The 27,061-nt window shown below is 46.2% G+C and overlaps 1 protein-coding gene across 1 annotated transcript in view; it reads left to right on the plus strand.

The window, feature by feature from the left end:
* Positions 1 to 27,061, plus strand: part of Shc4 (SHC adaptor protein 4) — a 92,383-nt gene continuing 65,322 nt past the window's right edge. Inside the window, exon 1 of the mRNA XM_055620222.1 lies at positions 1 to 579. Within this exon, the coding sequence (XP_055476197.1) occupies positions 1 to 579 (579 nt within the window). The remainder of the gene's footprint in view (positions 580 to 27,061) is intronic.

Genomic DNA, 27,061 nt, shown 5'->3' on the forward strand with positions numbered 1-27,061 from the left:
ATGCGAGAACGCAGCCAGGACAGCCAGGCAGGACTCGCGCTGTATGTAGGACTCTTTGGACACCTGGGGATGCTTCACAGGGCCAAGTACAGCCGCTTTCGGAACGAGTCCGTCACGTCTCTGGACGAAGCGAGCCCGGAAGGCTCGGTCGGAAACAAGGGCTCCACGCCGCCTCCCCACCCAGCCCTGGCCCCTCACCTGCCGGCTGAAGATGCCGTTGCGCACGCCCAGGAGAGCCCCACAGCGCTGTGCACCTTGATTCCGCGTATGGCAAGCATGAAGCTGGCCAACCCAATCACTTTTCTGAGTCTGAAAACCTTTTGCCTGGGTACCAAAGAGGTGCCCCGGCAGAAGCTTCAAGAGAACCAGGATCAGAGCAACCCACCGTCCCCGGAATTCAGTCTGAGCAGGACTGAGCCTGCACCTCCATCACATCCGGACCAGGTGGGTCGCAGGGTCGTCTCCTTGCCTTCTGATATTTGTCCACCGCCTGGCCCTGGAGAACAGACCCTCAGGAGCAAGCAGGACCGGCACGCTCTGCAGCACCTGTTGGGGACCGGTCTGAACTACTGTGTGAGGGTAAGTCCTAGAGGCCTGCTCCCTCCCTGAGCGCTGGCTGAAGGGCAGCTGTGCTCTCCGTGGGGCCTTCGCTTTACCTGGCGGGTCAACAGAAGGGACACTTGGCCTCTCAGATTTCCTGCAGGGATCTGTACCAGAGTCAAGACCCCGTTTGCTCCGAGGGTGTGAGCTGTTGCTAACCCTTAGGCAGCTGTGGGGGCAGACATAGTCTCTCGTGGGGACTTCGTAGTGACAGCCTAGTAGGTTATACTTGACATGACTACAGTAGCGATTTCTGTGCTAAGGTAGAGGAGCCTGTGGCACGAAAGGGATTTGACTTAGTTTAAATCTTTTTAATTTGACATTTAACAAGCACTTCTGAAAGCCTAGCGAAGTCCTGAGTGTTATAGCTGGAGCTGGCCTAGGCGCTTGCCCACGCAGCAGGAGGTAGGCCTGATCCGTGTGCCAGGTCTCGTGTCAGGGTCCTCACTGATGTTGGGTCCATCTTTGCCAAAATGAGATTTGAATAAGTAGAAATGCAGCTTCCCAGCTTCTGTCTTTTAGAGCTCAGATCTCAACTTACGCAAGTTTGACAACAGGAGAGCACGGCAAGCGATGTATAGTGTGAGAACCCTTGGAGACCTTGGGACGTGGTGGGGGAATGTAGCTGGGTTTTGGGATTTATGAGAAGGTGTGTCGTGACAATGGCAAATCTGCATGGTAGTGAGGCAGGTTCTGGACAGGAGCAAGAGTAGGATCAAAGATAGGCTAAACATACTAAAATCTGTACACCTAAAGAAGCTAAACACCTGAAGAAGCTAATTGAAGGGGATCAATCCTCATTTAGAAAGACAAATGGGATGGACATTGGAAGTAGGAGAAAACAAGTAACAGGACAGGAGCCTACCACAGAGGGCCTCTGAAAGACTCTACCTAGCAGTGTATCAAAGCAGATGTTGAGACTCATAACCAAACCTTGGGCAGAGTTCAGGGAATCATATGAAAGAAGGAGGAGTTAGTAAGACCTGGAGAGGACAGGAGTTCTACAAGGACCAAATATATCTGGGTACAGGGGTCTTTTCTGAGACTGATTCTCCAACCAAGGACCATGCATGGATATAACCTAGAACTCCTGCTCGGATGGAACCCATGGCAGCTCAGCATCCAAGTGGGTTTCTCTAGTAAGGGGAACAGGGACTGTCTCTGACATGAACTCAGTGGCTGGCTCTTTGACCTCCTCACCCCCAAGGGAGGAGCAGCCTTGCTAGGCCACAGAGGAGGACATTGCAGCCAGTCCTGAAGAGACCTGATAAGCTAAGGTCAGATAGAAGGGGAGGAGGACCTCCCTTATCAGTGGACTTAGAGAGGGTCAGGGAGGAGATGAGGGAGGGAGGGTGGGATTGAAAGGGTATGAGAGAGGGGGCTACAGCTGGGATGCAAAGTAAATAAACTGTAATTAACATAAAAAATAAAAATTTAATTAAAAAAGAGTAGGATCAAAGTCACTGTGGGGGCTACAGGGAAGCATGGGGTTTGTCCTGGAGGGTAGGTTGCGGGGGGGGGCCAGGGGTTGGTGCATAGTCATTAGAACTGAACAAGTTAGATCGGGGAAGAGAGTGATCATCAAAGCCCATCCAGGGCCAAACGAACAGGCTGTGAACACTGGTGAGCAAAACCGCCACAGGTTCGCAGACAAACCACAAATGTAGCTTTAAAAAGATCCATCTGCTGGCTTATTTAACTCATGCCGGAGCGGGAAGAAATGCCCGAGGCCAGTGAGAACGCTTGCTGTTGTTCACGGAGGGTGTAGATGAGTTAGGACGAAGACTGGCGAATGAAGAGCAACTTCTAAAGTCAAGTCTTGGGTGACACTCATGATGCCAGGGAGAACAAAGTGAACTGGGAAAGGGCACTCCTAAGCTCAGTTTTGATTTACCAGATTACAGCTGAGGTATCAGAGGTGCTGGGTCTTGTCAGCCCGGCACTGAGCTTGCAAAGTCAGAACTGAAGGTAGAAGAGAATGTCTTCACTGTGTACTGACAGCATGGAGCTCAAGGAGGCCTTAGTGATGGATGCTGGAAGGACTGCAGAGAGATCAGGCTTGGGGCTGGCTTGGCAAATCGATGCCTACAGCCCCTAAGGAACGGAAGCGTATGCAGCCCAGCTCCTGCCCTGTGCAGTGAATAGCACACCATGGCCAGGCTTGCATGTGTTTGTGGACCGTCCAGAAGCACTTGGCATTTGTCAGGCTCTAGGGTGCCAACCCTTTATGGTTTGGAGCGACTCCCAAACCTGTGCTCTCGACACCTGTCTATCGCCTTCAGATTTCTACCCCCGGCCCCACCTTTGCTCCCGCACCCTCTGCTGGCTCCCCACACTCACACACCTGTAAACTTCCACAATTGTGGAAGGACTTGCTGGGTGATGCCCATTTTCCCTGGGAGGTCCCCTTAACCGGTGTCTCTGCGTTTCTGATGAGGATGCCAGCTGTCTTCTCTAAGGGGTGATAACTTACCCCGGAAGAAATGCTGACCCCATAACCCAGAAGAACTCACAATTTTGCTGCGATATTGTGATGTGCACCTCCAGTTTCAGCTGCCTCTCTCACAAAACCCTAAAATATCTTAATGTCTATAGATCCTAACTTGAGAGACAAAAGGACTGCATTTGTCATGTTATCGAGTTAAAAATGTCTCCGAGGAAACGGAATCCCGAAGGAGTAATTTTTCAAGTCAAGAGCAGAGTGAGGTCTGGACTCATGTCTCCTATATACCATTCTTAGCTCTTTCCTGCAGGGTCCACCCTGGCTGGCGTTCTGTTCCTGAGATTTCTACTGGGAAGTGAGCCAATTACCTAAGATGAAGCATCGGCCTCTTAATTTTCAGTGAGAAATATTGTATCGAGCGAGACAGCATGATTGTCCTTGTCTATAGGAACAAGCCTATGGGGATATGAACAAAAGCTTGTGTGGGGTGATAGATTCAGGTCAGGGGATTGAGCAATGCCCGGAATGGCAAGTGGACACAGGGCCAGTGAGGAAAATTTTTGTAGGTAAAAGAAGTCCCCGTGTTCCTCCTCCCTATCCACATATGTGACCATTGCCCTCTACTCCCAGGCACTCATTTGTCGAACCTACACCTGTCATGAGCCAATCACACTGCAGGAGCTGCCGTAGACATTGGTCAGTGAAATAGACTAAGCATAGGTGTTGTCCCTGTGGAGCTTTTAATAAACAGAGAAGTCGGTGTCCTGTTCAAACATTAGTGGTGCCATGGATCTTGGGTGGAGAGGGCTGTATCTTTGGGGTCAGGACACCATTGCGATGGCCTCTTCATTTACTGCAACGGTAACTCCATTTTCCATCTACCCAAAGTCAAGAGTTGGCTTTGGGTTAAACAACTTTTTTTTTTTTTCAAGATTCTTCCTGTGGTCTTATGATGTAGAATTAGTAATGCTATCAAAATTTTTGTGTGACTCCTAAGTGTCTATTTTTAAGGAACTTTCTCCTTTGAGTTCAGATTTTGATTCTCTTGGAGGTTTCTCAGGGGGGCTGGCCTTTCAAGCCAACTTTGTAAGACAGCAAACCAGGAGTGGACCAAGTAGAGTCTGGGTAAAGTCCCAGCATGAAATAGGTTCATCCTATAATGTCAGATGGCGAATTTCGTCTTCACAGTAAGACAAAGCCTCCTGTCTCTGAGGCCTTCCCAGGGCGCTTTAATCAAGAGACACCGGTGCCAGTCTCTGAGGTGCCCAGTACAATCTGCAGAGTGTTGGGATCAAAGGAGAGAGCCCTGAGTTGTTGTTGTTGTAGTTGTTGTTCTGCTTCTTCTTGAGACAGGGTTTCTCTGTGTAGTTTTGGCCTCTGCCTCTGCTGGGATTACAGAATGCACTATCATGCCTGGTGAGCCCCGAGTTCTCACCAGGTTCCTTTCTCCTTTGAAATGTTAATTTTATTTCCCACCACTCTCCAACATCGTCCATAACATAGTCCAAAGACTAAGGCAGAGGGAGCTACCTTGGAGTCCTCCACCAGTGGTCTTCCCCGCTATCCTCTGGGATAGACTGTTTTCTCTAAAAAAGCTCGGAGAACGGATGGTGCCTGTACTTGGCAGCTAGTAAGTGGCAGACTGAGGCGCCCATCCAGGTTTGCCTCACTCTCACCCCCTTCTCTTCCCATCAGCTCTCCCACCCCAAGACCTACTGCCTAGAAGCTTCCTGGTGGACAAGGCAGTGCTGTGCAGGATCAGCTCACACAACTGGCCTGGCTGCCATCTGCACAATTATGGACTCCACACTTTGCCTCTCTGAGCCGTTGCCCCAGACTGGACCCCCAGGGCTCCTGTGGCAAGTGCCACACACCGGGTGGTCAAAGACTCAAGAAGCCCCGAGAGAAAATGTTAGAAGGGCCGGTTCAAGGCGACTCTACACCCCTGCCACCCAGCTCCCCTCACTTCCACTGGTTGTCTGCACCCAAAGGTGGCCAGGTTCGCACTGCTGCCCTTGGCATAGCCGTGTGAAAAAACTTCCAACCTCTTTATCTCTCATTTTCCAAATGGGCAAACATGATACACAAGCTGAGATGTCTTTTTGAGTGAACTTACTGTTTTTTTCTTTTATGTAGTGGGACAAACGGTACTTGGGGACGAAAAGGAGGGAGGGATCCCGCCTCCTCGGTGGGAAAAGCCTTTTCTGGGCTGTAAATGTGGCGGTGTCCTGAAACGGGCTGTCCATGGTTCACAAAGAAGTCGTATGTCAGAAGTTACTTTGTACGCCAGTCGGTGGGGAGCTCGATAAGACTTTTTAAACAAATCTTGCTTCGATGTGATAAACTTGTCTTGTTAGGAACAGGCTGAGATGAGAAAAGAAAAGGATTCAAAAAGCTTTGTATAAAACTTGTCATGGAGACAGGTGGACATTCAAAGGTCTAGGTATACCTAGGTATATTAGAAGCTAGGTAGGCGTGTGTGTGTGTGTGTGTGTGTGTGTGTGTGTGTGTGACTAAATTTGGCCTTGGTACCTCACCAGGTCCCCTCCCTGGGGCCTAGCGGAACCTTCTCCCTAAGTTTTGGCTGTGTTTTCTCTTAGAGTAGCCCATCTTCCATTGGCCTGCTCTGATCCCTCAGAGCAATAGACTGAAAACCCGTGAAGACATTTATCTTACTGACTCTTCATTGTGTTGTTTCCAAAAGCCTTCCAAGGACTCTTTACATTGTTAAAAATGTAGATTTCTAGCTTGCACCCTGAGACAGGGGATGCCAGGACCTGCATGTTAAGTCCCTACAGGGTTCTTATGCACATGAAAATGGAGAACGCTGACTTGGATAAGTGTCGTGGTTCACAGCCTGGGATGCCTTTTGCCTCCCTGGCAATTTGGCAATCCCTGGAGACGCTTTTGGTTATACCTGGGAGGGAAGGAGTGCTTCTGGTCTCAGTGTTTGGATGTAGCCAGGCGTCTGGCTGGACACAGACAGCTCCCGTAACAAGCCTTGTGCGGCCTAACCTGCCAATGGTGCTGAGTCACTCAGAGACAGCAAGTAAGCCTCGATGTGGGTCAGGAGCTAAAAAGAAGGAATAACCTAGGGATCCAGAGGAATTGCAGTTCAAGTTAAGTCTCCTGTCCTTTCTTCTTTCTACTCTCTTAAACCCCCACATTTTCTGAACCGCATACATTCCCACTCTATTTCCTACCCAACAGTACCCCGCCAATCCCCTCGGGACGTCAAGCACACCAGCAGCAAGATCAAGCATTCTCTCACTAGCAGCAGAGTTTTACTACTGAAGGAAGTCAGGACAGGAACTCAGGCAGGACAGGAACCTGTAGGCAGGAGCTGATGCAGAGGCCATGGAAGGGTACTGCTTCCTGCCTTGCTCACTGTGGCTTGCTTGGCCTGCTTTCTTATAGAACCCAGGGCCACCAGCCCCAAAGACAGCGCCATCCACAGTGGGCTGGGCCCTCCCACAATAATAACCAATTAAGAAAATGCCCCAATTTACAGCCCAGAAAAGGCTTTTCCCACCGAGGAGGCGGGATCCCTCCCTCCCTTTCGTCCCCAAGTACCCTTTGTCCCACTACATAAAAGAAAAAAACAGAACAGTAAGTTCACTCAAAAAGACATCTCAGCTTGTGTATCATGTTTGCCCATTTGGAAAATGAGAGATAAAGAGGTTGGAAGTTTTTTCACACGGCTATGCCAAGGGCATATGGATAGGCATATTTTTTAGATGACTTTAACCCGTGTCAAGTTGACATAAAACTATCAATCACAGCAACACTGGAAAATAGTTTGTTTGAGCTATTTATTGGAAAGTGATTAAGGTGGAGAACAACTGAGGAGGACACTGACACTGACTTTGGTCCTCACAGATATTCACGCATGCCTATGCACAGACCACGTTTTTCTTACCCATACCTCTGTTGATGGGCACGTAGATTGATTGGTTCCCTACCTTAGCGGATGTGCCAATAAACAAGAAGTGTAAGTGTCTCTGTGGTGTGTTGACCTGGAGTCCTTTGGTGAAAACCCAGGGGTAGTGTACTAGGGTCATATGTGAGAGCTAGTTTTAGCTTTTGGAGGAGACTCCATGCTAATTTCCACAGAGGCTGGACAAGTTTACAATCTCATCAACAATGTATAAAGATTCCCTTTTGTCCATATCCTGGCCAGCATTTGCTTGTTTTTTTGTTTTTGTTTTTGTTTTTTTTTCATGACTGCCATTCTGACTGGAATGAGATGGATGGCTAGTGAGGTAGAACATTTTCTCCATGTGTTAATGAGCCACTGTGTCCAATTTTTTGAAACTTATTTTATTAGCTCATTTACTCTTGAGTTATTTGAGTCCTTGTTTATCCTTCCTAGTTTTTTTTCCATATTCTAGATATTAGTCTCCCATAACATTTGCAAATAGCAAAGGTTTTCTTCCATTCTGTGTGCTGTCTCTTTAATCAATTATTTTCTTTGCTGAACCGAAGCTTTTCTATTTCATGGCCTCCCATCTGTCAACTGTCAGCATTATTTCCTGAGCGACTGGAGGCCTTTTCAGAAAGCCTATATCTATATCTTGAAGTGTTTTCCTGCCTGGTAGTTCTAGCGTTTTGGGTCTTTAGTGAAGATCGTTGACTCATTTGAGTTGATTTTGTGTGGTGTACAGGAGACAGATCTGGTCTCATCATGTAGACGCCCAACTTTCATACCCTGTTTTCTAAAGATGCTGGTTTTTTTTTTTTTTTATCCAATGCATATTTTTTCGTCTTTGTAAAAAATAAGGTTGCTATAGCTGTGTGGGTTTATATCTGGTGCTTCTACTCCACTGATTTACATGGCTGCTGTTACGCCATTACTAAGCTATTTTTATTCCAAGAGTTCTAAATCAACTATGGTAACACCACCACCATTTTTTTTTTTTTTGAGGTAGGGGTTCTCTGTGTAGCTTTGACTGTCCTGGAACTTGCTCTGTAGACCAGGCTGGACACCTGTCTTTGTCTTTGCTAGAATTAAAGATGTGTGCTACCACTGCCCAGGACCCAGCATCATTCTTCTAGCTTCATGCTTGGGTTATCCCAGAGACCTTTTGGTTCCATAGAAATTTTGAGATTTTTTTTTCTGTTTCTGAATTATTGAGTAGAGAGGCTATTGGCTTTATTGGTAATTTTGCAGCCTATCACTCTGCTAAAAGTGTTTATCAGACCTAGGGGTTTTCTGGTAAATTCCATAGGGTCTACAATGTACAGATCATACCTGCAAATAAGGCATGGGACAAATGCTGCGGTGGGATAGCTGACAGTGAAAGGCACGGGCACCCCAGCAGGAGAAGCATCAGGAGGGAGGTTCCATTTCAGGCAAGTTGAACTGAGCATGGCAGAGTCATCCAGACGAAAGGGAGGCGGCCAGAGGCAGGTAAAAGTGTGGAACAATTCTGCTTGTGTTGTGTTTTGTAGCTCAGTGGTCAGTCATCTTTACCTGACCCGTTAAATGGAAGGATGGAGGTGGTTTCAAAGAGCGGTAAAGACGGGAGTGCCTCTTCATGTGGCAGAATAGAAGGCCTCTTCTCTGATACCCTGAAGACTGGAAAGAAAAGACAAGACAATGCTGCATATATAATTTTGACACATAGGTAACTTACATAAGTCTACATTTGTGCTGTGAAGTCAGGGTCCTTTATTCGATGACTGTAGGCAGTGATTCATATTCTTTTCATTCCTTTTGAGTAGGTTCTGCCCACAGCATCCCATCTGCATTACACTTCTTCATTTCTCTGAAGCGAAAGAACTCTTGCAGACATCTTCAGAGCGGATGAGGGCAGAGCCCACTCCACATTTTATTATAGTTTTGAATAGTCTCAGCTACCCCAACTTAAGATTGTTTTTAAAGGCAACTGGCCATCACGAAGTAGTTTTTACCAAGTTTTTGGCCTGTTTCAAAGAGTGACTCTAAAAATATTTAACTGCAGTATTCACACCTTATCAGTGTGTGTAATGTCTGTGCAGATTCTGTAGCGACGGCTAAATGAAGATGTGGCACAAACACAGAAGATTCCCAGTGAGCACACAGTTCACGGCAAAAGGCATCAGTCCAGCGACATATTTCTATGTAGCTGTAACCCACCCATAGCCGTCTCCATGCAAGAGGCTGGTCAAGGCAGACCCAGGTGGAGAATTTTATTGTAGCGTCACACGACAGTAGTCGTGCCCCATGATTGGCTGACAGGGCTCTCGAGGCACCCATGATTGGCTGACACGGCTCTCGAGGCACCCATGATTGGTTGACACGGCTCTGGAGGCACTTCCTGCTTTTGACATCCTGTGTGTTGTCCCATAGTTGTGATCTGCAGCTCACCGAGGGCCTCTGCTCCTTTATTTAGGAGCTATAAGTTCCCTTCACTCTTACCGCTCTTACCTGCTGCAAACTCAAAGAAGATGCCTTGATTTATTACTATTATTATTATTATTTGTTAGTGTTTTTTTTTTTTTTTTTGAGATAGTGTTTTTCTGTATAGCTCTGTCTGTTCCGAAACTCACACTGTAGACCAGGCTGGCCTTGAACTCAGAGATTTGCCTGCCTCTGCCTCCCAAGTGCTGGGAGTAAAAGCATGTGCCACCACCTAAAAAACAAAAAACAAAAAAAACATGATTTTTGTTTTTCTTAGTGATAGCCTTGTGTCTCCTGGGATGCCCTTTACATCTCCACAGCATTTTGTAAACATTAACCAAATTTGGATAAAGTTTGCTAAGAAGGTGTAATTTTTTCTCAATAGTTTTGGTCATTTGGAGAAAATAATTTTCTCAGGTAAGACAGCGTTAGCAGTTAATAATACACTCCAGTGAAAATTTAGTCTTCCCCAGAATCGAGCACCTTAAATGGTTATCCAATCCCAAATGGTCAGCTCTAAAATATATGTACATATGAGGAACACTAAACACAAAACAAAACCCTTTAGCAATTTGCTTTTCTTTATCTTTTTGCCTAAGCTGCTTTACCCCATAATGTGGATAAATGTTAGCTCATCTTTGACCCCAATATTCCAGCTGTAGGCACAGACATGGGGCTCCTAATGAAGGAGATTTCTCACTTGGATAGCAAAAGGAGGATGACAATGACATTAACTTTTCTAGGTGATTTTTTTCTTTTCTTTTTTTTTTTTTTTTGTCTACTCTAAGCTTTTCATTGTTGTGTTTTTCAGAATTGTGGGTCATTACCATAGAAAGGCTCCTCTTCCATCTAACAGACAATAAAATGTTAATCTTGCTGTTTAAGAACTGCCAAGCCTCTAGTGAGAAAGCTCTTTGGAGCAGTCCCTGGAAAGGGGGGCTGAGAGGAGCCACCAGCAGAGCGCGGATTAAGAGGCGGCTGGTCATTTGGGTGAAGACATGAGAATAATGGATTTCACCCAGACAGAGTTCCCTCATTTGCTTTGTTACAAAAATGTTCGCAGGTGGGTGGATCAGGGTTAAAGGTTGCCACAGAGTCCTCAACTCGGACTCCTTCCGTTTTCGCCTGGCCTTCCGTAACACATGGCTTCCATCCTTGGGCTCTCCAGGGTTACTGTACTGCTGCTGGAGTATTCACCGTCACGGTAGGAGAAGAGAAGGCAAAAGGCTGCACTTCGGTAATTTCCCTACCGAATGACATCCTCCTAAATTTGTCTTCCTGATCTCAAGACAGGAAGCTGAAAAATGGTTGTTTAAAAGCTGATAACATTTGGGGGGTTACATTTCTTACTTATATGGATTCAAAAAATGTTGAAGCTGGGGCTGGGGGTGTGGCACAATGGTGGAGTGCTTGCCTAGGATGTGCAAAGCTCTAGGTTTGATCCTCAGCAACACACACACACACACACTGAAAACACAGAAACAAAGGGTAGAATAATAGCTACCTGAATGAGGAAGGATGGAGACAGGGAGATATATGTCAGAGAATACAAATTTGTGGGTCAGCAGGATGAGCAGGTCTCAAGCTCTGGCGGTCAGCACAGGGCTAAAGTTAGTAATTTTGTATTGGATACTGAAAATTTGCTAAGCGGATAGATTTCAGACGCTCTCACCAAACACGGGGAGAGATTGCCAACAATGTTAACCTTTTAGTCGTGCAGAATTGTCTGCCTCAGTTCTTCAGTGAGAGGATGAGAGAACTTTCTGGAAGACGGGATATTTCAGAGGAATGTTAAAGAAAATGATTCTTTTTTGGAGGGTGCAGGCTTACACCAGCTTGCTGTCACCTGCTTTTCATGGTTACCACTGCTTGATTCACGAATGCTGTGAGTCAGGGGTCATATCTATAGGTTTGGAGTGTAGGCAGCTGGGGAAGGAGAGAAACTGCCTGACTTCCATGAGAGTCAAGTTTGAGACGGACTCTTCCTTCCTTACGACTCCCTGACCTCACTCCAGACCTGGAGTTGTACTTGAGCATTTCTTCTGTGTTAGTTACTCTTGTCATTGCTATGACAAAATGTCTGACACGGGTGACTTAAGAGAAGAAAGGTTTATTTGGGCTCACCATTAAAAAGGGTTATGGTCCATCATGGCAGGAGGCCTGGTGGAAGGGTCATGAAGCAGCTGGTCCCAGAGTGTCGCAGGTTAGGAAGCAGAGAGGCTTGGCCCACTTCCTTCTACCCTGTGTAAGGAGCCCTGGACCCCAGCCCCTAGAGGGCTGTGGCCTGAATCGCAGGTGGGCAACCTCACAGCAAAGCCTCTTTGCAAACACCCTCAGAGGCAAGGCCAGAGGTATGTCTCCTGGGTGAGTCTAAGCCCAAGCAAATCATCCCTGAAGATCAACTGCCACACACTTGAGCTGTCGATGACTTACACTGAGCTATGTTTCTACAGACTTAAAACTCAGTGTCATAACCAGTAATACTAGCGATCCAGCTCACACTGAGGGACTTTAAGAGGAGATGAAAGGGGCAGAGTATGATAGCGGCACTTTAATCCCAGCCCTTGGAAGTCAGAGGCAGGGGCATCTTTGTGAGTTCTACTTATGAAGTTCCAAGCCAACCAGGGCTCCATAGTGATTCTATCTCGAAGCGGACAATAAAAACAAATGAACAAACAGAAGACCCTAGACACAAAACAGCCATAGCCAGCCAAAAAGAGACAGAGAACTTCTTTGTACCTTTTCTTTCTCCTCAGCTAGAAAGTGATGTTTTTTTTTTTTTTGTTTGTTTGTTTTTGTTTTTTCTCCCTCTAAGGAGTATAAACTAAAAAATTATGCAATTGAATCAAAGTTCCTAATTGAGATTCACTCTGAAGGTGCTGATCTAATAGGGGCCATAATTTGAGTCCAAATCACAATTGTAGGGTAGACTCGTTGGGAACTCTCTGTCTTTGGTAAATGAACAACCTGACAAACTTCCACGCTCCGTTAGGACCCAAAGATAGTGACATTGTCCAGGTCACTGCCTGCTTCAGAAGCACAAAGGGTTTGTGACTGAACGTGGGGTTTTTGTTTATTTGGTTTCTATCACATTTATTTGTTTAGTGTGTGCGTGTAAAAGGGTGTGCATGTGTATATGTATGTGTATATGTATGTGTGTATGTTGTGTGTGCCCATGTACATGAGCGTGCCTGTGCTTTTCGCCTGTGTGTGGGGGTTAGGGGACAAGCAGCTCGCTCCTTTAGTGGATCCTCCTGGAGATTGAATTCAGGCTATCAGATTTGGCTTCTAGTGCCTTTATCTGCTGAGCCGTCTCAGGCCCAACACTCCCTGTGTTTGAGTACTGAGTAGCAAGAACATCCTTTCTGAGGTGCAATTGCAGTCCTGAGGCAACGCTGTGGCTGTTGAAGGCCTGGGTCCTGCTGCACACTCCACAGTAGCTTTCGGACTTACACAAACGGAGGCTCAGTCCTGCTTGTAAGAAGATGTGAAATTGCTAAAGCTACCCAGACATACAGAGAGGGCAGATGTTACCTCCTACTTCCAGGAATGAGGTCGGACCTGACTTGTAATTAAAGACGATTTATCTGAATTAGGCCTTGCCAGCTTTGTTTCCTGCCATTCCCAGGGACTAGGAACTTACCCTGGCCTCTCCACTTTCCAGGTATGGTCAACGGCGTCACTGAGCGTGCTCAAGTCTATAATACCCTTACAATCACTCTTCTCCTTAGCTGACCTTTTATTTCATTGACACACAGATTCCTACAAGCAAAAGCAAAGCAAAATCCTCATGTCTTAGGGAGCTTTTCTCTCTCTCCCCTTTGCTTAGATGCATCATGTTTTTGTTTGTTTTGTTTTGTTTTGTTTTGTTTTGTAGAGGAGCTGGAGTGAATGATCTCCGAGCTTCCTCCAAGCTTGGCCTTCCCTTCAGCCTACCACGAGAATCAGAGTCCACTACAGAACACTCGTGTTTCCTTTGAAAAGAAACAGAATGATGGGTGGCGAGTGCCTGGGCTGCAACTCTGCGAAGACACGTTGGCCATTTCTTTTTCAGGGAAATCATCTAAAAGGAAGACTGGCTGAGTGTCATTCAGCACTTTAGGGCCCCATGGGAGAGCTATTGGCATGAGGCATAGTCTCAGCATTGCGAAGCCGGCCATCTGTGCAGGGCTTCCGTGTTTGAGCTTGGGACATGGTGAAAGGGAAGCTGGCACTGTCCCCATGCTCTGCTGAAGACACCTTATTTCGTTAAACCCAGCAACTGTTAACAGATGACTTGGCTTTTTCCAATTGCCCCATTTCGCTGACGTCTAACTAGGTGATAGCCACAGCTCTTTGTTTTAATGTGATTTTGTTGTTGTTGTTTCTTTGTTTTGTTTTGAGACAGGGTCTCTGTGTAAACCAAGCTGGCCTGGAACTCTTGAGTGCTCAGATTAAAAGTGTGCGTCATCATTCCTCATGTAGGAACAGTATAATTTAGCTATACCTACTGCCAGCCAAGACCACGGGACTCCATATGACTGCATGCACAGGAGCAATGTTTTATAGGTGAAAGGCTCTTGAAGGCCAAGGGTATAGACACTTCTGGGCAGGAATGACGAATGGAAGAGGTTGCTGGTATCCTTAATGTCCCTTTGCCTCGAACAAGCACTAGCAAAAGTTATCCTTTTAGCATACAAGGTTGTTGTTGTTTTGTTTTTTTAGGTATTACTTGATACAAGCACATACTCTAGGCCCCCGCTTTTCAAGGCTGAGTCAGATTTGTGGATACAGGGCATAATTATTTTCTTCAAGGGCTTAGAATTGAGCGATAAAGTCATATTAAAAAAGATGTTCCCTTTAAGTGGATTAGGGGTTGTCAGGAGAGATCATACACACACACACACACACACACACACATACACATCATTACTGGTTATATTACATCCCAACTTAATTAAACAAGTATATGGGATATAATTGGTAGGTCATTCATTCATTAAGCTATCGGAATAATTAACTGAGTTATGATATTGCTTTGGTTACAGAAACAACAGTGTTGAGGCCATGGCCAGAAAGAAAAAAAATAACATGATGGACACACAGGAACACTCGGACAATAGTCACCCATTTCTTTTCTATAGCCCTTAGCACCTGCCTCCGGGCCTGCCTCTTTGCTGCTCTCTCATGGGCTGCACAACGTGCCGGCACTTTGTATCTGGGCCTGGTAAGCTTGGACACCCGGTAGCAGGCCTGAGAATCACAACACAGTGCTGGCTTTTTGCCTAACCTTTCAGAGCAAAGGACATCCAGCAAGTCTCTCCTGGGGAACAGATTAACTTCTGTGAGTCACTGCTTTTCCATCTCATTTATGATTCATGACCCTTGCTGTATTTTTAGCTTTTATTTATTCGGGTCTCAGAAGTGGGTTGGAAGGAAATGTAGTTTGGAACCTCACAGAAGGATTAGGAGAAATTGGTGTCGCCTTTAAGCTAGGGTTGGCTGAAACCTGGTAATCATAGTCAAACATTCAGCAAAGGTTCAGAAAACCCACTGTGGCTCCACACTGTTCTGTTTTCTGAGAATCAAGGACTTCGGAAGACCCAGCTTCCACACTCAAAGAGTGTGAGAGTGCGTGGAACAGTTCCTCAGGAAATGAGTGTATTCGAATCCCTGCTGACTGCCCCCCCCCCCCCGCCCATCTCCAGACTCCAGTCTCACTGCGCTATGCAGAGGTGTGAAGCACCCTTACTCTTGTCCTCAGCTCTCCTATATGCTGTGCCCACTGCCTGGGGACCCCTGTTCCCCCTCTTCCAACCTTCCCTGCTCGCCTTTCCTGACTCCCTGCTATGCCTCTTCTCTGAGTAATCTCCTCCTACTACACAGCCCCACAGCACGTCAGCCTGCTGTTGCCATGCCCTCTAGACAGGGCTCTTGATTGAAGCTCTTACACAGAAGTTGAGGCATCTTCCTCAGCTCTCCAAACAAAGCAGGTGGAACTGAAGATGTCCAGGAAGAGCATTGTCATCTCAACACAAGACCACTGTTCGCTGAGTCCTCACCATAGGCAGAACATACAAAACTGTCCCTAAATTGAATAGCTAGTACACGCAAAACTCAGGTCAAATCCAAGCCTGCCTGAGTTTTTTTGTTTTGTTTTGTTTTGTCGAGACAGGGTTTCACTGTGTAGCCTTGGCTGTCCTGAAACTCATTCTGTAGACCAGGCTGGTCTCAAACTCATAGATGCATCTGCCTCTGCCTCCTGAGTGCTGGGATTAAAGGTGTGTGCCACCACCCAGCTAGCCTGACTGAGTTTTCAAGTCCATATTCTTTAAGATTCCATGTGACAGTCTCACTTCTTTTTCATGCTACCCCTGTCTGGGCCAGTCAGCTTGTTCAGTGCATCATCTCAGCGTTTCTTCCTCCCGCTGTGGAGACACACCACACTGGCTGAGGCAACGTTTGGTATCATTTTCACTCATCTGCCGGGGCTGACAGTAACAACTGAACTGTAAGAGGAAAGAAATAGGACAGACCACTGTCGTGTGATGTCATCGGCCATTCAAAGGGGGTAACAGAGTAAAATCCAAGAGCAGGGAAGGAGAAAGTTGGAAATGTTTTTGGACTGGCACTGATGACTCCCATTATGCAAAAGAAAGCAGCGGAGGAAACAGAAAGATAAAAATAAAAGAAGGCCCCTGTGTCTAGAGGAATGAGAGTCTTCAGGGAATAAGAAAGGCCTGCCTTTCTAACCACAGGCCTCTGATTTAGCAGCTGCTGCCATCAATTATTCAGCGGCTCCCCCCTTAAATTAGCACTTTTAAAGCCTTTTCTCCTCTGAATGTATTAATTCTTTGACACACCGGGGGATTCCCCTGCCTCCATCAGGAGAGAGCCAGGAGAGAGCCGGCAGTCAACTGATATCGCAAGCCTAAGTAGGGCACCCTCTGCAAGCCAGGACCTCAATTCACATTTGCATTCCTGAGCCTCCAGTCCCTGAAGGTTGTTTTCTCCCAGAACTGCGATAGCACTCACACAGTCTCCTTGGATTAGGCCTTTACACATTGATAAAAATCTCTTAATAGCTGGGTCTGGGCACAGTGCCACAAAGACTTGCTTTAAGGTATTAGTTGCAACTTTTGAATTTTAATCACAAAATCAAAACCATTGAAAAGAAGATACAAGGCCTGGGGACTCTCTATAAAGACCACATGAGAATTTCTGTCAGAGGAAAATTCACCTTTGTCTGCTCCAACTCCTGCTTTTTTGGAACACGAAGGATGGTTGGTTAAGGTGGAACTGAAGACATATTTACCATCGTCAGTGGCTAAGTTCATGTTCTGATACTGGAGTTGTCAGAGCCTCTGTGCCAGGAGTGCTGTCAGCCTAGCTTTAGCCTGTCCTTAGTGGGCCAACCAAAGAGCCAAGGCCGTTGTGGAAAACAGAGCAAGCAGACCTATTTGGCCACACTGGTAAAAGGTATGAATAAAGAGGATCCAGACTTCCCGAAGTCCTTCTTCAGGGTCGTGGCATTAGGTTTGTGTGTGGATGGAAGGCAGGAAGTATGCACAACCAAGGGAGATGTGCTCTTTCCCATCACTGGTCACCACTGGCTCAGCTCTCAGTCCAGTGGTCTGAAGATCCTCTTCTGGCTGGCACCAGGCTTCAGCTTTTTTTCTTCTCACAGCAGGAGACTCTTGGGAAAATTCTATTTCTTGGAGTCCATTGGCTCAACAATCTGATCACCAAAGGGAGGGCACAAGCATCTCCTCATTCCTGACAGGGCTGTCAAACATTAACGTAATACTCAAGACCGGACAATTTGTAAGAGTAAACATTTTATTGGCGTGCGGTTCTGGAGTCTGGAGAGTCCAGGAACATGGTGCTGACATCTGCTCACATCTGGCCAGATCCACCTTGCTGTACCATAATGTGGCGGAGAGAATGACAAGGTGAGACAGAGCTGGTATGTTAGTTTGAGGTCTATTGGATGACTAGATAGAGGAGAGACACAGGTCAGCATCTTTAACGTACAGATGCTTCTATAGGTGTTCCCGTTCCTGGATTCATTTTCATTTTAAATCTCTCTCTTTTATTATAGCTATTTTGGTATATGGGGCACATCAAGAGGGTTTCACGATGAAGAAAACTCTATCTGATTCGGGACCCCAAGAACTGTTATTAATAGTTGTCTCATGGGTAAGATGTCATAATCTTGAGTTTAAAGCAGTGTCCAACATCAAAGTGTGTACATGTACACACATACCCCCACACACACCCACGCACGCGCACGCACACACACACACACGCGCACACACACACACACACACACACACACACCTTACAGTTTTTCAAACATCAGAGTGTCTGTCTTGTACTTTTTCATGGACCTAGAGGGTAGCATCTCTCTTACATGAAAAACTTCTTTGGGGCACGGCAGTGTCATGATTCAGACAGCTTCAAATCTCAGAAGATCTGAGCTCTACATTCCCAGCCCTGTGATCCTTCAGCAGAGCACGGAGCCTCTACAGAAAGTTTTTGCAGCTGTCAAAAGGGATTGTCCCCTTCTGTCGGTCCTGCCCCACTTTTGCATCCTGAGAATCAAGTGAAGCGATACTCGTGGGTCCATCCCTGTTTGTGCCAAAGCACAGGATAACATTGGATGATTGTTCAGCCCGGCAGCAGTAACAGAAAGAACCGCTTGTGGCTTCAATGTTGCTCCTAGGAGAGGTCAGAGCCCTGATAATGCTCCCAGTGTGGTATTTGCCTCAGGGATGACCTCAAGTTGGGCGATTTCGGCTGTGTTCAGGTCTGTGGGCAGAGATGAAACCTCCCTCGGCTCAAACCATTTCTCATGTATAAGGGATTGTCAGTGGGAGTAGGATGGTTGGAACGAGGGAAGAAATGGCAGGCATTTTTGTCTTGCCCACTGGTCAACAGCGCCATTTTCAAATGACTTAGTAGCTTTCTATGCACAATCATAGGCAACCATTTCCCAGTTCATTAGTCATTTTAGGGTGGCAACAAGACTAAGATTTTTATTGTATATATTCTAGTTTCTGCCCCAAAGTTATTTTGTTTGAAGCATACTAGGTTTCCCTCTGTCAAGGAGAAACTCTTTTGAATCAACTTAAAACCTCACCTATATCTAATAATAATAAAAAAAAAAAATCAGGAAATTATGCTTTAGATGTCACCAGCTCTGCTTACTTCAGGTAAACCAGGAATGGAAATAGAGTGGAGACACTTCCCTATGTAGACTCTGAGTGAAGGAGCCTGCTCAGTGGGGGAGGGAAACAGACAGGGATCTGGTCCCAGGATGACAGGCCTTCCAGCCCCAATCTTGACATTTGGCTTTGGATTTTAACTCGAGCATGAGAGCTGCCTCTTGGTAGAACAAGCAAAAGGCACAACTTACTTTTAGAGAGTTCCATTTTTTTTTTTTTTTTTTTTTTTTGTGAGCATTAAGGACTCCAGATGGTTGAAATTCCCAGTATACCAAGACCCTGTTTGTAAGTGAACACACAAGTCCAGGTTTCTAAGCTTTGACCTTGGTGTAGAAAGAGGAGTTTTCAATTCATGCTTAGATAAGAGAAAGAGAGGGAGAGGGAGGGCTCAGTTTAATTAACCAAGATGCATTTGAGGAGCTGCTGGGTGCCAGGCAGTACTCTAGGTGATGTCGCCAGAGCAATCCAGTTTTTCATTACTAATCTTCAAGTGAGGGAAACAGAAAATGGACCAATACATATTCTTGTCAGCAATAAGGGTGAAGAGAAACAGAAGGGGACAGAGAATGCAGGGGAGAGGAGATGGTGGCTTTCCCAGCTGTTACATCACTCCTAAGAGAGGCAGTGCTTGTCAGTCCCAGGCGTCTTCTGGAGGGGAAACTCTGAGAGGCACATCTTCTCGGTCCAGAGGAAGGATTTTCCCATCTCCTTTTGGAAGACCCATCTTTGAAATCAGAGCTGGCAAGAGAGCTCCAGGCAACCTAATAAAAGTTGCTTTTACAACCTAACTCGAGGGTCATGTTAACAGATGCTATACTCCTTTAAGAATGAACATATTTTAGGTGGTCCAGGCAGGATGCAGGCTATTTTGAGACTTCCTGAACATCATTTCTTGGCAAATTCCTTGAAATAAATCATGAATTGCACTGTCAGAGGTGCAAGGCAGAATGATGACTAAGATCCGCCCCTCCCCCCACCCTCCCCACCCGTCCTTGAGAAGCCTGTAGTAGAGCTGGGGCTTAACCACTGTAACAAACTGCAGCCTCCCTGGCTCGGCGCAGCACGATAGTGTGACCAAAAATCCCTGGGACCCCAAAGGGCAAGCCGAGAACACTGCCTCCAGGGCACCGGGTAACGTTTCAGAGGCTAATAGCTTCTAATTCCTGGTTCATTTATTCATTCGTCAGCCACTCAGACCTCAGTGGTTTATTCCGGGATCAGGTAATACCTGCAGATGTTGCTCTCGTGGTCTCTCAACTGCCATCGTCTCTGGGCAATTGCTTTGCTGGGATGTAGTTGACGTGCCATACGGTTCACTTACATTCAGTAGGGTTTATTTTTGTGCACCCATAGAGCTGTACAGCCGTTCTTTACCAACTTTAGCTCATTGTTATCAGCCCTGAAAGAAACCGCACCTGCCGGCAGTACTGGCTCCCAGCTTTCCCAGCTCTGTTTCCTAGCTACTAATCTACTGCAGGAGACTGAAAACAGACAAACAGTGGTATTTTCAGCAATAGATGAGAAAGAGAAGAGGGAGGAGGATGGAGGGGAGGGAAGATGGCAACAGTCTGGTTATTTTGTATAGACAAAATTATGCGAGATGCATTTTTTTTTTATTGCCACTGCTGTTTCTCTCCTCAGATTAATGATTTCTGAGTTCCTTTACGTCATAGCCTGCTTCCACACCTCATTCCTTTTCATTGTCAGGCCCCATATTGGGACATGGTTCTAAGTACTTTCTCTAGCACATCAGTTGATGGACACTGGGATGCTCCTAGTTAGAGGCTATTATGAATACAACATCTATGGACAGTTATGTGCACTTCCTGTGTGGTGTGTTTTCAGTTTCCCTGCACCGCTTGTAGGTGTGGGAATGCTGGTTCATACACGTACTCTTTAATTTTCTTGAAGCGCTGCTCAGCTGCTTCCCCTCAGGGCTGCAGCATTTCACACTCTCATTTGTGTGTGGCAGGCAGTTCCAGTTTCTACACATCTTTACTAATATTTATACTCTGTTTATTTTTTAATTATGCCTCCCAGTGGGTACGAAGTGGTACAGTTCGCATTTCTCTAAAGATGAGCCATGTTGAATAGCTTTCCATATTCTTATTGGCCGTTTAAACATCGTCTCTGGAGTAATTTTGAACTCGGACTGTCAGGCTTGCCAGCAGGGGCTCTTATCCCTGAGCTGTCTCACTGGGGTCAGCTCAGACATTTTGAAAGCTTCCCCAGTGAGTCTAGGGGTTGGAAAACATTTGCCCAGGCCAGGAAGAGCAGGAATCATTGATTACAGAGAAAACAGAAGGGACGAGAAGAAACCAGTGAAGGGGACTGAGGAAAGAAAGGTGGCCGAAAGAGAGAGACAAGCTGAGCAGCATGACAAACAGGAGCCAAAGTCTCTCCTTCCTTCGTGTGTGTGTGTGTGTGTGTGTGTGTGTGTGTGTTTTCCAATGAGGAGGACTAGAAATTATTTAAAGGTGGCAGGAGAATCCTGCAGTGTCTTCTTGCTGGCATGGTGGCCTCTGCTCTGGTTGGGTATCTGCCTCAAGGGCAGCCTCTTTGTGTGGTACTTGATGACGGTCTTTAGTGTTTCCTTCTGAAGTGTTTTCCTTTTTGTCTTATTTCACACTTACCAACTGCCTATCACTTACATTTCTCTCACATGAGCATAGTAGTTTTCCTTACTCTGAGCTCAGGGGTGGTTTATTGTAAAAATGGTGTCCTACGTTTTTATTTGTTGCCTTGATAAAACACCATGACCAGTACAAACCTGGGCGGGGAAAGGGTTTGTTTTAGCTTACAGTTTAGAGTCTATTGTTGAAGAAATCCAGGGCAAGAACTCGAGGCAGGAACATGGACACAGGAACTGAGTCAGGAACCTTAGAGGAACCCTACCTCCTGGCTCATTCTCCTGACTTGCTCAGCCTGCTTTCTTAGATAAGCCATGCCCACCTGCCCAGGGGTGGCCCCGCCCACATTGGCTGGGCCCTCCCATATAAATCACTTATCAAGAAAATGTACCCCCCACATGGGCTAATATAATGGAGGCAGTTTCTCAACCGAGTCTCCCTTTCCCCAAGTGACACCAGTTTGTGTCAAGTTGGCAAAAACCAACCATCACAGAAGGGGCTTTGCTGATGGTTAAAAGTCCTTAACTCTTGTTAATAAGCTTTGGACCCTGAAAGAAAAAAAAAATTATTAAGCCTTTTAATTTATTTTTTAATTCTAATACTACAGACTTACTTAGAAAAAAAAGAGCCAGTCCTACTGTTTCAGTGATTCTCAGGGCCCATCAAAGGGACCCACATCTCCAGAACCCTGAAGACAAGGGACAATACGTGAAAATATGGATTCATTTTCACTCTGCCTTCATTGACCGAGTAGTCACCATCACAGGCCTATCACACCACTGTTCCTTATCTGGATAGGCCAAAGGAAAGGAGTGGCAGCCATAAAGGGCCTCCTCCCTGCTTGCCTTTACTGCCATGCAGTCACAGCAATAGGCCACAGACTCTAGCGCAGTGGCTGCGACCCTTTAATACAGCTCCTCACATTGTGGGGACCCCCAACTATAGAATTATTTCGTTGCTACTTCATAACTGTCATTTTGCTACGGTTATGAATCGTAATGCAAATATCTGATGTACGAGATATCTGACCTGTGACCCTAAAGGGGTCACGACCCACAGGTTGAGAACCACTGCTCTGGAGTAAACTGCGGGTCCGCCTCAGTGAATGAATGAATGAGAAGAAGTCAACCACTTCTGACTAGGCTTCAGGTGTTCTGTTGTCTATTCCGACGGAGGTAATGATGGTTCACCCCTAGAAAGAGAGCCAGCTCATTCTTTTGGAGGCTGCCCTTGTTTTAGGAACTGAAATTAGGTGTTACATGGATCTGCGTTTAATGACCGAAGGGCGGTATTGTCATCTCTGGTTTATCCTAATAAACTAAACTTCTCCCTCAGGCATCGCCATTCAGAAACTCTTTACTTACGAGGTTCAGAAGTTCCTAAGCAAAGAAACAGATTGTTTTTAGGTACTGCTCTCTCCCCAGCTCCACTGGGACTTAGAAGTGGCAAAAATCCATTGTGGCTTCCTTCACATGTCCCCAGCTTTGGAAGGGAATTGTCCTCACTGACGGCCACCTCTGCGTGGCTCCTTTTCTTTAGAACCTTGTGTTGTATCAGAGAGAGACTGTGTCATCACTCCAACGCTGATGGCTGTGTGAATTGCCATGGAGGTTCGCTTGCAGAGAAGGGATTCCCATGTTGTAGAGAATATAAATGACTACCTAATAACATTTATTACTAAAAGCCTGTAATTATTGCGGTAGTATTATTTTCTAACTAATACTGTGTCAATGAAAGACACAGACTCATGTTGTATTTAAGTAAGCCTTATTTCACTTGGGGCTGGGCAGATATTACCCCCTAATCTACCTGTTACTTCTCAATCCCACATCCCACGCCATTTGTCTTAGTCATTCCTCTCTGAGCTACTTCCTACACAATATCCCCGTAAATACTTGCACATGCTTTCCATCCGTGCTGTCCTCTCCACGGGATTCTCAGAGTTCACTCCTCCAGGCCCACACGGTTTCAATCCCATGGTGACAACTCACTTCCTTCTTCTCCTCCTGCACCTGTCCCCTCCTCCTTCTTCCCACGATCCTCTCCAATTGAGAGAACCTTGGCCACACCTACCTTACTTCCGCTCTCCCCAGGTGTGTAGGCATTTATTTAGCCAATCAGGGTATTTTGGTGTATGTGAGCACCTGCTCCTAAAGGTCAGCAAGCAGACTTCAGGGGGCAAAATAATTAACAATCAAATATACAAAGTACCAGACCATGCTGTTACATTCCCATAACAATGCCTGGGCCTACCTTAGAAGGAAGCAGGTAGGAGGTGTTAACTAAAGTGTGTGTGGCTAAGAAGGGAGCCTTGGAGGTGACCGCCTCTCTTTCTTCCCTCTTCTTATTAAACCCTTCGCCTTATTGATGGATGGCCTGAATCCTCCGTTAGTGAACCATCCCCACTGAGATGAGAATCCCATCGCTCTCATTTTACATGCTCCCTCACATGGGTCTTGGACCTCATTAGCCTTGGGATGTCTGTCCCAGCTGATCGTCTTTGCTCTTTGTCACCTGCTCTTCAGACATGCAGTGGACTTGCCTTTCCTCTCAGGTTCCATCATTACACTCAAATTCACCTGTCTGGGATGGTTGTCTCCAGAGCCTGAAGTGGAATAAATATTCTACTTGTGGAGCATAATGCCAAGAGATCCAGACACCTGCCAGTGGAAACATCCCCACCTATGACATGTATATATATATATTTATTTTTTGGTGATGATTAGTGATACCAACGTCATAGAATCTAAATTGTCTGTGAGGTGGACCTTTGGGCATGTTGGGACAGAAGGTACAGTTATCTTGATAGCATTGAGATGTGAAGACCTGCCTACCATGGGTGGCCCCATTCTCCCTAGCTGGGATTCTAGATATCATACATGTGACAAAGGAAGCTGGGCACAATCATTTATCATTCTCTGCGCTATGAATGTGATCAGGTGCTTTCAAACTCCTGCTGTCTTGATTTTCCCACCAATACTATACCCTTGAACTGAGAGCCAAAATACAACCTTTCTCCCTTAAGCTGCTTTTGTCGGGGTATTTTATCATAGCAGCAGAAAAAGAGACCCACGTCTTTTTCTGAGACCTTGGTGCTCCTATTTTCCTTTAGGACAGGATGGAGAGACTTTGCTAAACCTTCATCTCCCCCTGCTACTTCTCTTCTTTCTACCCATTTTAGGGGTACAATAGAAAAAATAAAGATAAAATAAATAAAGTACATATAGCAGAGCACCAGATGCTTACTGTAGAGTAACAGAAGTGGTTTACTTCCTTCCTCCTTCCTTTCTTCCTTCCTTCCATCTTTCCTTTCTTTCTTTTCTTTTCAGTGTTTGCTGGGTACTGTTGGGTTCTGGGTACAGTCCCAGGCCCTTCTTTGTACAGTGCTTACAGCCAAGAAAATAAGCAAGCAAACTGATAGATAAACCTGGTACTCAGTGGCATGGAAGAGACAGGTAAGAGTTGTGCTCATGAGTAGCAGGGGATGACCTAAGGACATTCCATGTTAATGAAAACCTGCAGGATGAAGAAGAATTAGACCTGTAGAGTGAAGAGAGATGGGTTAGTCATGGAGAATGGCAGATGAGAAGCCCTGCCATTGGGAAGAGCTGGGTAGATTTAAGGACAAGGATGGAGGCCAACATGATATTAAAGTATGAGAATGAGGCACCTAGTAAGGGAAGGAAAGAAAAAGCAAGGTCTAGGCATTGATACTAATGGCTTTGTTTTGGTAATAGATATGAAGAGATTTAAGCAGTGAGGGTAAGTTATTAATATATTTTTATTCTTTTTAGAAATCCCTGTGTTAGAGCATATAGTTAGAAAATGTAGTGCCTGTCACTTTTCAGGATGTACAGATAGGTCAGTGTTGAGTTAGTGATTTATAACTGTCAGGGAAGGCACCACCTCAGCACCAGGTAGGTCTCTTGGAGAATAGGAAGTGTAGCCCAGGCCTGTCCCCCAACTTGTGTGTAGATGATGTTCTTCCCAAGACTGGCGTGTAGGCAATGGAATGAATGAATTGGGTTCCAGGGCGAGGAGGGTGGAGAGGAATCTCAGGCAGTCCTTTCCATCTGCCTCACTGTGGCGCGTGGGCTCTGGCATCCTCCTTCACCACGGTTCTGAAACATGCTTCCCGACAGAGCCCTCCACCAACCCTCCTTCTTCTAGTCAGTCTTACGCGTCGATCAGTCCCAGGCTGCAGACATTTTATTTCCCTGCAGTGCCTGAGCCTTAGGAAGTATACAGATGGTGTGTGTGTGTGTGTGTGTGTGTGTGTGTTGGTATCGAGACCCCATGAGGAGTAAAACTGGGGCATCTGGCTGAAGATGTCTCCCCAACACCAGACTTATGGCAGCAACTGAAAGCCAACCTGGTTTTGGGGTGAGGCATCTATAGAATCCATTCAGAAATATTACCAAGAAAGGATCTGGAGAGCGTTCCCCCCCCATCTCCCCATCACCAAGGGAGGCTGGAGAGGCTGGATAGCTTCCAAAGGACAGCCAAACAGGAAGCATCTCATTTCTGAGGACCCGAGAGCCCTTTCATTCACACCACTTGGCACTCATAACCTTTCCAAGGCAATTTTCAGTGTAGCACTCTCCAGAGTCAGTTGCTGCTCTGCAGGAGGATCCCACGGCTTTACCTGCAGAGATGCTTAGAAAGCTGTGACTGTGCCGCCGCCCCCCCCCCTTGTCCCTCCCTCTCCTTTGTCCTGCTCTGTCCTCTTGGGGATGCTGACTTCAATTTTCAGCTGTCAGCCCGTTACTTCCTGGCTCCCCCAACTGATGTCTTGCAGTCAGTGGGCTCCAAAGCAATTCATAACCTTCTTTTCCTGTCCCTCCTGGTCCTGTTAATGGCACTCCAGGTTCCCCTGTGCCCCGGCTGGAAGCGGCTGAGCCATCCTTGGCTCACTCTTTTACTCTATGTAGCTGAATTAACTGCTGAACCCTGTGGCATTTCTTTCTGTGATGTCACTTAAATTTGTCTTCTCCTCCTCATTGCCACCATCCCTCCTCCAAGTGGGCTGGCGTTACTTTCCCCTCTCAGGGAACATCCTATTGCATACTCTCACCATGAGCCAGCCGCCTTCACACTGATGTAAGCCCCTTTACCCACATCCCTGATTTGGCTCTCTTCATTTTAAAAGTCACAACTCCTATTCCAATACTCCCTGTTCAAGCTAAACTTACCAAGCATTGTTTTGGGGCGAGATTTTTTTTTTTTTCGTTTGAATTACAGTGATCTTCCAAAAGATGGTAAGACCTTCTAAATGTCAGTAAATTCTGTCTTTTGTGCATTTTCATGCTTGTTCCAGTGCTTAGGAGACTGGAGAGTCCCGTGTTATTCATCTCCTATTTATCGTTGCTAACTCTGACATTTGTGCAGTTATGCTTACTAGGCATTGTCCTAAAAAGCATTCTATATTTGAAATAATTTAGCTTTTGCAATAATTCTAACTGTATTTTCATTTTATCTATCTATCTATCTATCTATCTATCTATCTATCTATCTATTTATTATTTATGCAGTGTTCTGCCTGCATGTGTGCATGCAAACTAGAAGAGGGCACCAGAATGGTTGTATGCCACCATAACCATTGGTTGCTGGGAACTGAACTCAGGACCATGGGAAGAACAGCCAGTGCTCTTAACCCCCAAGCCATCTCTCCAACCCCTGTATTTTCATTTTTCCCCTGGGACAAAAGCCAAGTTTGGGCCACTAGCTGGGGTTTTAAAGTGGAGATGGGGCAAAGCCAGTGGGTGAGCCTGTGCCACACACAATGTGAAGACCTCAGATG

The sequence above is a fragment of the Psammomys obesus genome, unplaced genomic scaffold, assembly GCF_907164565.1.
Source record: "Psammomys obesus unplaced genomic scaffold, mPsaObe1.curated_primary_1811, whole genome shotgun sequence".
Classification (NCBI taxonomy): domain Eukaryota; kingdom Metazoa; phylum Chordata; class Mammalia; order Rodentia; family Muridae; genus Psammomys; species Psammomys obesus.